The 12,053-nt window shown below is 36.4% G+C and overlaps 1 protein-coding gene across 1 annotated transcript in view; it reads right to left on the reverse strand.

Annotated features, from left to right (window-relative positions):
• LOC110476206 (macrophage mannose receptor 1-like) overlaps positions 1 to 12,053 on the reverse strand; it is a 33,717-nt gene that overhangs the window by 18,327 nt on the left and 3,337 nt on the right. Inside the window, exons 3-14 of the mRNA XM_085573055.1 lie at positions 11,643 to 11,816; positions 10,002 to 10,160; positions 8,829 to 8,942; positions 8,221 to 8,355; positions 7,075 to 7,257; positions 6,370 to 6,527; positions 5,595 to 5,708; positions 5,148 to 5,263; positions 4,804 to 4,952; positions 2,692 to 2,891; positions 1,176 to 1,303; positions 478 to 565 (exon numbers count right to left, since the gene is read on the reverse strand). Of these exons, the coding sequence (XP_085429181.1) occupies positions 478 to 565; positions 1,176 to 1,303; positions 2,692 to 2,891; positions 4,804 to 4,952; positions 5,148 to 5,263; positions 5,595 to 5,708; positions 6,370 to 6,527; positions 7,075 to 7,257; positions 8,221 to 8,355; positions 8,829 to 8,942; positions 10,002 to 10,160; positions 11,643 to 11,816 (1,718 nt within the window). The remainder of the gene's footprint in view (positions 1 to 477; positions 566 to 1,175; positions 1,304 to 2,691; positions 2,892 to 4,803; positions 4,953 to 5,147; positions 5,264 to 5,594; positions 5,709 to 6,369; positions 6,528 to 7,074; positions 7,258 to 8,220; positions 8,356 to 8,828; positions 8,943 to 10,001; positions 10,161 to 11,642; positions 11,817 to 12,053) is intronic.

Below are 12,053 nucleotides of genomic sequence, written 5' to 3' on the forward strand. Positions count from 1 at the left end.
CAAGAGATGATGGATAAATTCCCAGAAATAAATAAATTAAAATTACAGATCTGAGCTTTGGTTTTAAAAGCCCCTGTGCTACCACTTACTGGGGGATTCAGGAGTATACTGGGAAACATGATTGCTGTTTAATTAGCTTTTTAGATGCTTGTGGTTACTATGAGAGCCAGGATACATGATATAGTATAATTATTTTTTTATGTTTTAAACATAGGTGTAAATATTATCTTCTTTGAAGAGAAAATGAATTGGAGTGTTACACAGAAACCTACAGAATCTGATAAGATACGGATAATTTCCATGTATTTAAATGTTTAGCTGTGATATTAGTCATGACTATACAGATTAGCAGCTACATGAATGTTTGTAGGATTTGTGGTTTCTTTAATGAGGATAACAGGAAAAAGCCAAAAAGTATATGTACAAATCCTAAAGTATTTTAAGCAAACAAATATGATGAAAAATTACAATACTCACTGGAGAGCCATCACTCCAGGCAAATCCTTCATCTGGATTCAAGGAAAATATACCCAGCCAAACTATTTCAAACATACAGCGAGTGGCTCTAAAAGAAAGTACAGGACTGAGCAGTGAGTAAACATCACACAAAAAAAGTCTAGAAATACATAGGTGAACTTTCCACAGTATATTGTAAAAGCAGTGAAGTTGCAAATTTCCCTATTACCTTTGGCTAAGTGCATGTTCTTCGTAGAAATGTGTAATATTTTTGTGGTTCAATGTCAGTAGCTTATCAGACTTATTAGTAGTATTGATCATGTATTTCCCTAATGTACTATTCAATCAGAGAAAACCTTCACAGATTCAAAAAGCAGTTTCAGCACTGACCACTGAAAGGTTGATGCATATCTACACCAACAGTAGATACATTGAGCATATTTTCTACCCTTGTAAAAATACTGCTAATTTCATGTGTTTCTAAACTATATCTAGTAAGCATGATACTGGTGGAGATTTAAAAAAAACTTTTCTTGACACAGATCACTTTTTTTTTCATAAAAAGATTAAAATAGTACTGCATAGATAAATTTCAAAGTATCACAGGTCTTTTGGCTTTTGAGGAAGCCATACATTTTAGAAGTCATCTGGGATCATTCATAAAAGTACATATGAAAAGGTTTTGAACCTGGTAAGATAAATACACATCAAATACCTACCTCATTGCTTGAATTAGTAATGGCATCTCCTCCTTAGTGCTAATGGTGACCAGATCCCCTCCTATTTGTCTGCAAAAATCTCGAGCTTCTAACCATGACTTCTTTCTAATTTTTGATCTGCAAAAACACTATGGAGAAATTAATTAAAAACATATTATATACATGTTACAATAATAAAAGAATTCTAGTCTTGCTTAAACATAAATGAGGTTTCACATGAACCAAGTATTAAAGTCAGTAAGAGAAATAGCATTTCCCACTCTGTTCCTAGAATTTTTACATTAGAGCTGCCTGCCTACTTAGCACAGTGGTAAAAAAAAAGGAATTGCTAGAAGGGAAAAAGGAATACAGCTCCCCAGCTCCCTTTAATTTGTTTTAACTGAAGAAGGGCCCAAGCCAGCTTCCATATGAAGAGAAAGAAGAGTAGCTGTGGTTGACAGGCAAAATAGTCTGGGAGGAGTCTGAAGATTCAGGCAAAAGAACAACCTCATTTTAATTTACAACTCTCACTTTACATTTGCAGTATGATGTCTAACTGGTTTAAAAGACTACAAGTACAGATTTGACAAAAGTTAAAATTATGATTTGGGAATAAAGAAGCCCAAATACATAGCACTCCAAATGAATTTGAAAGAAATTAAAAAAAGAAAAAAAAAGATAAGGACTCCATTAAGTGATAAAAATATTAACACCTTACACTTAGCACATTTCAACTTTGCATGATCCCAAATCACTGTTTACACATTACACTCATTTCTTGTTCAAACTCCTTTTTTATGCCTGCTCAGATACAGTTGAATGTGTTTCAAACTTTCAAACACAAGTTATCTGTAACTTTGCATCTGAAATTCTCAAGTAAATGTCCTTCATAAACACTGGTTTAATTAACCTTTCACATGATTTTTTTATTCTTTTTTTTTTTTGTGGAGTAATGTGCTGATTTTAACAAGGACCAGCCTTAGGCATTGTGCTGCTGTAGGCTACACCTCACTGTTTCTGTTTGTTCTCAAATTGTCACACTTCTCAGGCAAGCACCACATCTTTGCACAACAGACATAAAGAGCAGCACTGACAAGCCAACTTTGCTGCTTCTGCTTTAATACAGAATTTAATACAGAATTTTGATATTTTCCTTTTAATATTTTTAATATGGAGTTATTTCCTGGTTTTTTCTTTTCTTTTTCTTTTCTTTTTTTGGGCCTTGATATTTATGTTCCTCTTCTTCCATTTCCTCCTCCAGTTCCTTCATCCCTGAAGCACACACTTCCTTATTTTCTTTCCTGTGCCCTTCTCCCCTCCTTTCCCTTCCCTCCCTTCAACCTTATCTTCCTTTGTTTCTCCCTCACATGGATATTTTCCTTAGAAGAATTTGAGGGTTTTTCTTTTTGCTCTATTCCAGTCTGAGATATTGCAAAATGAAGATGTAAGTTAATTTTTCTTTTTTTTTTCTTTTTTTTTTTCTTGTTTAGTTTTTTTCCCCACCTAAGCTGCTTCGTTTAACTATTTAGGCACTTACTTTAAAACAGGAACTTCTATGGTTGTTTGATACCCAACCTTCAGGGCATGTGGGGACCAGAGCAGTAGTTGGAATAGGTGGAACTGTTGCACTCTTTGCCCACTGCTTGCAAATATACTTTTGCTTTGTCTCACAGTCAAGAACATCCCATAATCCAGCTGCATTCCCAGATCTCATGGCTACACATCCTGGATTATTTCCTTTATGAGAAAAACAAACAAACAAACGTTGGATATTTTTTAAAGTGTGAATTATTTAATTCTGTCAAATATATAGAGCAGCACAGTCATTATGGGGTTCTGTTGGTGAACACACTTCCCCAGTAAAAAAAAAAAGCCCCCATTAAAAAAATTCACCTTCCCGTCAGTGCCCTTTTATCAATATTTTCATTAGTGTAAGAGCTTTTCTGTCTTATGTTAGATTAACTGAAAGGCTTTTGGTAATTGTGATGGACCACACTTACTAGATTTCCTTCATTCATATACTTTAACCTTCTGTATGGAGCCCTGGGAGATCTATAAGCATAACCTCCCTTTCCAGAAGTGATTTTATGTATCTTTCCCACTATATCTTTATTACAGCTTCCATTCATTTACTAATGACTTATTCATCTGTATGTCCCCATATCTCTCTGTCACCATTTTAAATGTTGGCACCAAATTTGTCTTTTAGCAAAATTTAGATGTCAAGGCAGTTTTAGCAGGAAAGCTAAAGTTAAAGCTCTCTTTACATATTAAAGAGAAGGGTTTATTTAATGTAATCTTAACAGTTCCTGGATACTTTTGCAGCCATGCTGAGTCCTGACTTCATGCCATCAATTTCCTCCATAATCTATTTTCTTGATATTTCAGCTTGAAATAGATTCTCCAAAGATACCCCCACAAAGAAACTTTCCAGCACAGTAAGTCTATTTTCTTCTTAGTGAATTCAAATGCAAAGAAACAGATTTTTCTTCACTGTTCCACCCTGATTGTTGAGGAATGCATTTGCTTTGGGTACTTTGGTTTCAAGCTGCAGTGCCAGCTAGAGATTGACCCAAGGCAAAGGGCTGTGAACAGGTGCTGACCCTTTGCACAGCAAAGGGCACAGGCACCAGTGGTCCAGCCAGGTGACTGGACACCCAAGACTCAGCAGGAGCCAAGGACCCCAGGCATTACTGCATTTAGACTGCAAAACAGCCATGTTCATGGACCCTCCTTGGAGGCACCCAGCTCAAGCTGTTATTTTATTATTGCACCATGATTGAACTATTTTAGGGATCAAAAAATCTGGGGAAACCTGGGTTCAAGCTGTTAAGGAAACCTTGTCTGACTGTGTGAGTGTGGGGGTGTGGCTGGGAAGGGACCTTGGTCCCAGCTCAGGTGGTGTGAGTGTGACTCCAGAGTGGCACTTGGATGGTCAGAGAGGGAAGATTGCTTAACATGACTTCTGAATGCTCTCTTCGTGCCCTGACAGCATCATCTTCTGACAGCACAGACTCCCTGACAAGCTTTCTTCTTATGGCATTTGCTAAGGTTTTATATCTGTGTCTTTCATAATTTTTAATTTTTTATTGTTTTTATTTTATATTTTATAACCTCACTGAATGTTTTTAATTGTCTTCAGACAAATGATCACTAAGAGGAACATAATATATCCCAAGGAGAGCAGATGGCATCATGAAGTCTTGTTTTCTGTGCTTCTGCACAATATGAACCCATGAATGAAGTTTTCTTAGTATCACACATAAAAATAATAATGGCACAATGATTTTTCACACTTTGAGTTTGGAATTCTAACTTAAAATCCATATTACAGTTGCTCTATCTCAAACTCTTCTCCCAGGCTCACTTTTTCACTAGAGAGATATGTGTGGAATAGTCTTAGGACCCATTTGTAACTCCTTTTATCTCCCTGTGAAGATGGGCCAAAAGTTGATCTTACAGGTAAATATATCAGGTGTCCTAATATAAAAATGCAGTTTAAAATTTTCCCTTTGAAATTAGAATATGGGATTTGAAAAGTGAAGTACTTATAAAATATAACTAAAGTTTAAAACATAAAATTCAGAGGACATTATACCAACACAAATCTAAATGTCAGAGAGTACCTACCACCCCTCACCACACCTACCAGGCATTCCTGCATCCCAGTGTGTGAAGGAGACAGCTTCACCATTGGCCCAGCTGAAAGTGCCTTGATCCTGCACATCAGAGAGGCCAAGCCAGAAATATTTCTCAGGCCTCAGCCCAACAAGGCTAGTCAGATAGGCTTGCTCATACCTGTAAAAGACATCATCAAGATGCAAGTGAAAACAAAGTCATTTACCCAAATCCTGCTAGTCTATTGTGATGATGGAATTTTTTTCTCTTATTCCTTCTTTTCAAGCTGGAGGAGAAGACCCTAGCTTTTCTAGGAATATTTCATAAGATACAATTTTTAGATATTTAAAAGCTAATAAAAAATCATTATCATACCTACTTTCAACTGTGGCTAAGTAACCTTCTTCTCCTTCACAAGTGGTGTTTGCTTCTGAAAATGTTGCTGGAAGGTGTCCAATAAAATAGCAGTATGTCCCATATCTTTTCCAGCCCTGTAAGATGATTTTAGGATTTTCATACAAATTTTAAATACTTGTGGTATCATGCATTAAGTGAAATATGACATTTAAAAATTAATGAAACACAATGATCATGAATATTATTAACTAGAAACTTTTTGCAGTGAAATTACAGATTCCTAAGTGGTTTCTGTAAATGTATTTTTTTAAAATTTCAAGTAACTCAGAGAGAGGGAGAAACTTCATAATAAATAAAATAAAAAACTCTTCCATGTAAATAATTCAAATAATTCAAATAATTCTAATAGATTCTTAATGTACCTATTTCATCTGAGAAAATGATGTTCCATTCTCATATACTTACTTTTTTGCAACCTGCAATGCTACTTTCTTTTTCTCCAGCTGTTTGTGATGTAGCTTTTCTTTTACAAATGTAGCCAGCCTTCTTCTCACAGACATGGTCTGCCCAATAGCCATTCTGTGTCAGGAAAAAAGTTTGAAATAGAAAAAAAAAAATTCATTATAAAGCAAGACATTATTTATCTCCTTTAGATTATTCAACTTTATATGATTTTTTTCTCCTTTATTTTTAAATTGGAGTATTTTTCCTTATCCAATTTTCCTACATGATATCAAAACCAAATCTGCTCATATTCTGTGAAATAGTAGACTGTGCTATAGCAGTATAGCCTCAGCTGGCAGTGACAAGAAGGGAGAAGGGTACATGGAGCTGCTCCCTGACCTGTTGTGCTAGGTCCTGCACAGGCAGTTGTACTATGGGATGGCAAATAAGCAGGCAAAGAGAAGCCAGCAAGAATCAGAGATCCCCATATACCATCATTGCCACCAGAAGAAAAGGAGAGAATGTACTCAAAATACTTTCAGAGACCAGTTTTGTAGCCCCGATAATTTCATTTGTGACTTTCAGATGTACTTAAAGAGAAAATTTCACCAGTGATGAAGTAATGTTTTTGGTTTTTTTTAAGGTTACATTCAATCTCATTCTCAACCTCATTCAATTAAATCCCTACATCTCTTTTTTCTGGCCTTAGCCATCTGCTGAAATAACAAAGCATGTTATTCTTTTATTAAGTAGTTATTTTTACTATGGAAGTACAATATGTATTGAGTAATGTCACCTGGCCCTTGATCAGGACGCAGTCTTCTGGCCTGTTGTTTGTAGTGGATGGCTCTCCCAGGTGCCACTTTGTGTATGTCACTGGGGTACCATCACTCCACTCAAAATACATTTGAACCCTATGGTCATTCAGCCCAATCCACAGCTTGTCTGTTGGCTCTAAAGATGGAAACAGAGAAAAGACCTCTTTTGGCACTCCACCTTTTCACAGCACTAACCATTAGACTTTGGACATACAGTTCCTTTCAAAAATTTATGCAGCATATTCTATAATTGTATAAATTAATATTTTCATATAGTTATTAAAAAATAAAGACTGTATGGTTTGGAAAATTAGGTTGTAAGGAAATTCTTGCACTGGGTGAAAAAAATTTTGCTTTCCCTCCTCAGAACAGTGGGTGTGAATTACCAGCCTAATACTGCTAGGCCACAATGGTAGAAGTCTGAATAGTTACTGTTCAATTCCATTGCACACGTCAAATTTTAGAATACTGCTTTTATGTAACTTGGACCATGAATGTATTAAGCCTCTTTCAACAAAATGAAAAAAAACAGAAAGCCCCTAAACCCAGCCCCCAAGACCTACATCAATTATTTTGGCAATAAATAAAATCAGAGTTTTGACAACATCCGGAATTCAGCAGGAACTATCAATCTCTTGTTTTCCATACAGGCAAAGGCAAGAGACCCCCCTGGAAATACTCACTGTACCCAAGCTGAGACACCATAAAGCTGTGCTCCTCAAGGCTTTGGACGCTGGCCAAGTGACTCCCTTCCTTCTGACAAGATGCCAATGCTCCTTCCCATCCTTTGCTGTCCCTGAAGATCTTATAGCAGTGATCCACAAAGGGCACCCATCCATCTGGGCAGGTAACAGGCCCAGGGTCACCTAGGAACACATCCCAAGGCTTTACAGCTCCGATTGCCATGCAAGGGACATGACACTGAAAATACTTCCACGTCATCTGTGCAAAAGTTCTAAACTAAGAATTTTCTTTTGAAATTCTCATCATAAGGAAATGATGAACACAAAATGCAGGAGACATAAATGTGATTCTCTAAACCAGGCAATTTTTAGCTTGGAGAAGGAAAGCTTTTTAATATATAAGTTTAGTCAAATGTCTGCAACAAATATATTAATTTTGTAATGTATTAATCAAATGTATTAGTTTTGTAATTAATTATTTTATTAGCTTCTGTATCATCTAGTACTTATTTGTCAGATAGGATAAATCAGACATCTGCAGCTAACATAGGTTTATGAATTTTTAAAGGATTAAGTATATTGATAGAGTACAAGCCATCAAGATGAATTTATAGCTAGATGAATACACAGGGTCACACCAACAGGGAAATCTTCATACACTTAAAATATCTTTTTTCACTTCAATATGTTGATCTTCCACTGTCTCAATCTTCCACCATGTCTGCAGTGAACACTGAACGTTCTTCTCTGGATGCTGGTTGACCACAAGTCATGGAGAATGACTTAGAACCACACTAAGTTATGCATCTTTCTTTCTTAGGCTTTTATTTACTAATGTCCCACTTCTGAAAAATAATTTTTGGGTTGTTCTCCTTTTTGATAGTCAGCAGTCTGTGTACATAAAGGGGAGACCTGGCCCCTGAAAGACAGGACTGACTAGTTGGAAATTCTTTGCTTTTATCTGTTTCAGTCTGTGTGTTGTGGAACTGGAGCTCAGACTAGAAAGGCTGCAATCATTGTAGAAAGCAAACCAGAGAAACAAGAAATAGTTCTATCTCTAATAAAATTCTTCTGTTCATCTTTGTCAATAAGTCAAGCAATTCAGATAACAGCTTCTACTTTAGATATCAATATGTATCAACATACCTGAAGGAACCAAAGTAAAGTTCCTTTTCTTACAAATATAACCAAGTTTCTGATCACATTCCAAATTTTGCCATTTAGCTTTTGTTTCAGGATTCAAAACCACACAGAGCTTTCCAGATTCTGGAGATGGACTTCCTTTGAAAAAGTACAGAGAAAAAAAAATGAAAATCAGAGTTTTAAGGTCTAAAATGCACACGAGAGACCACTCCTGGATGAAGTGATGGAGGTCATGTTTTCACAGCTTTGGAAAGAGCTAAGGTATGTTTCCAGTAGTGGAAATGCGTGTAAGGTAAGTGGATACAAACATGTATCCACTTACCTTACACACTTTACTTTAAACTTTAAACTCATACTTTAGTTGTTAGTCAAGAAGTGGAAGACTGAATATTTTTGGGATAGACAAGTATTGTTTTTACAGCTAAAATATTTTTGCAATATGTTGAAAGCTTCTGTGTCATATTGCTATAGAAATAGACATTTTTTTAAAGCTAAAGCAAGAAAAGGTAAAATACTAATGGCATAACTATGTGATAATAAAGTTTACAGCGATATTTGAGGTAAGTATATTTTCTCTTTGGAAATACAAAATCAAACAAAGTCACATCTACCTGGAGCCCAGTTTAAGTACTGGAAAGGGCTGCCTCCAATCCACTCCCACCCACTACTCAAGTCCAGTCTGTTGAGTCCAATCCACAGTGCAGAATCTGTACCTTCTGTTAATTCTAAGTTACAAAAATAAGATGAATTATTTTATAAATCTCTTTTGTATTAGCAATGGTCACTAACTATGTCTCTAGGAAGACTTGTACTCCTAAATAGCTAATTGCAAATATCTGTAGATACTATGGTACCTAATACATTGAAATATGCCAAAGTTTGAATTCTATAAGAAAGTAAACAAACAGAAACTCCCTGTTTTATCCTGTCAACTAATGCAAAATGAACACAGATTATATCCACAGAGTATATGCAAAACAAAATTGTTTTTGCAGAATAGGCTAAATTCTGTACATTTAAGTAGAATTAGTGGTAGAAGATATATAAACAAGAAAAAAATTGTTAGAAGTTAAATTAATCCTTAAAACCAACAATAAATATTTCTTCCATATAATTTCTTCATCTATGTGTGGATACATAAGGCTGCAATTTGATATCTGAAAATAACTGATATTTTTCAATTTGCCAAGTGAATGAAAAAAACAGCTGTCAAAATGGCATTTGAAACAAAACAAGTCCTCCTTTTGACATAAAGTTTGGTCTTTTTTTCTTTCTTTTCAATTTTTTTGAAGTTTCCTTTTGACCAAAAATAAGTCTTTAATTTACTTTTCAGGATTTTTCCTCCATTTAAATATATATATATATATATATATATATATAGAGAGAGAGAGAGAGAGAGAGATAAAGATATATAGATAGATATAGATGATATAGATGATATAGATAGATATAGATGATAGATATAGATATAGATATAGATATAGATATAGATTAGATATAGATATAGATATAGATATAGATATAGATATAGATTAGATATAGATAGATATAAAAACAAGATTTGTAAATATGAAGTCAAACTGTTACATTTGCAGGATGCTGGAATTCTATGTAAATTGGCAGCAATTTTGATATGAACTTGCAAATTCTAAAATATTTTGTTTTCTTGCCCACACTTATTTAGGTCCAAAGGCAATGGCCAAAATCATACTAAATAATCCTTGGCTATTATGATGGCCTGAACAGATCCTGAATGTAACCCAGGGTTTGCTTTACTGCCTTACCTTTAAGGTATGTTTGTTCATGGATGTCTATGATACTCAGTAATTCTGCATTTTGCTGCTGACAGCTCTTCCTGGCTTGATGCCATGTGAGAGCCGAGTCAGAATTTATTTGGTACTGAACATTTGTTGACAGATCTGTAGTCCATGTGCTGTCTTTATCTGTGGAAACAATAATAACAGCAGAGGTCATAGTAACTTGCAGCAGAAAACTGAGTTCCAGGTTCTCATTCTGTGTAGCAGGTTCTCATTTGTCTTCTTCAATTTCACCTGGGCTGCTCTTTCAAGACCACTGAAAATGTTACGAGCACATGGGGAAGGACAAAATTAAGGCCAGCACGCTGACAGGTAAAGCTGACCTATACTGCCTCCTGCTCCATGAAGAGAGACAAGTCAGCAATTACCACAAAGAAAATGATTGCACAGGAAAATACATTGCATGGAGTGTGTGGCAGAAGTCCCAGGAGAAAATTTTGAAATATTTGTGCAGCTTCTTCTTCTCTCTCTGGACAGCAGCTCCCACTGAGAGCTGTAAGAACTAGCTATAGACCTGCATTTATCATCAAAAAATTTCATAGATAACTCCGATCCTCATTCAAAGAGCCTCTGGATGTGCCTGTCACACACCAATCGTGCTGAGCAGCACCATGCTCCTCCTCTGATTACTTTTGCATCTTTGATTTGTTGAAGATATCGACATGCTCAATCAAGCACAACACAAAATTTTATCAGGTATTTAATCATTCCCAAAAGTCAGTATGAAGATGAATTTTAAAAAGATAACTGAAATCTGGGACTACCTTTCAAAAACTCTGAAAATTATTCAATGACCTATGTCACACTTTCAGGGCTCAGTGTGTGAGGTATCTTCACAGGAATCTGGAAAGCACAGTTGACTAGGGATGTGTGCCACACTGAAAGTCCACTTTAAATCAAGTAGAGTAAATGGGCATTTTAATAGGAAAAGACAATGCTGAATAGGACACATGGGGAAAAATATAGAGAAAAGATGAGATGTGTCAGGTGGAGATTTCAACATCATGAATGCAAAGCTCTCCAGGACATAATGGGAGATAGAGGGGGAAGTGACTGCGGAAATAAAAGAAAGTGATTGAAATTGCAGAGGAATGCCAGGAAGAGGTCAATGGGGTGGAAAGTCTGCTTCCTGGACAAAATGTTCAAGGCTTAAAAGCATGGATAAAAGGACACATTCCACTCTAACAAAAAAATATGTTCACATGAGAATCATGCAAATTGAAACATTAACTTCAACATCAGTCTTCCTACAGTGCTCTTTTTGTGCCCACATCCATCACAACATGAGTCCTCAGAGAGGGTCTGTAGAACAGTGACAGCAGACTTCCTCACTGGGAAGCAGTAAGGAGCTCAGAATTATTGTGCTGTTCAGCAACACCCCCACAGCAAGTGGGACCTGAATGATGTTTTACTCTTCAATCACTCTCTTCACATCTTTGTGCAACATGTCATTTCTTTGCGTAGTGAGCTGCAACCTGCGGCAATGCATCATATACTAAAATACATTCTTGTAAGTTATGAGTTGTTATCATAAAGACAATAATTTCCTGCTCATGCTGGCTTGCCAAAGGCAGGCTGAGGGGAGCTGGGAGGGAACAGGTGCCTCACCTCCGAACGGGCAAAACCCGAACCGCTGGTCCGTGTCGAAGTCAGCCGTGGTCGCGCACCAGAGCCAGCCGTCGGCACGGCCCACGGCCGTGCAGCCCACCCACCACTGCTGCTGGTACAGGAAGGGGAAAACACACGGCGCCCCAAAAGCATTCCCCAGCAGCGTGAAGGTCTCTGAGAACACAAAGTGATAACATGAATACGAAAAGCAATGAATGTAAACTAGGGAAAAAGTAAGGGCTGGGGCAGAATTGCATCTCAAAGTGCTTTCCATGGTTCCTATCCTATAATAATTTAAAAATTAGCTTCAGCACTTTTTCAGACTTCAGCTGTTGACATATGTTTTAGAGCAGCGCTATTCTGATGTAAAGTAATATCGTAGCTGGGGTCTATAATTAATTTTCTGACCAA

The sequence above is a fragment of the Lonchura striata genome, chromosome 2 (assembly GCF_050655825.1).
Source record: "Lonchura striata isolate lonStrDom1 chromosome 2, ASM5065582v1, whole genome shotgun sequence".
NCBI lineage: Eukaryota > Metazoa > Chordata > Aves > Passeriformes > Estrildidae > Lonchura > Lonchura striata.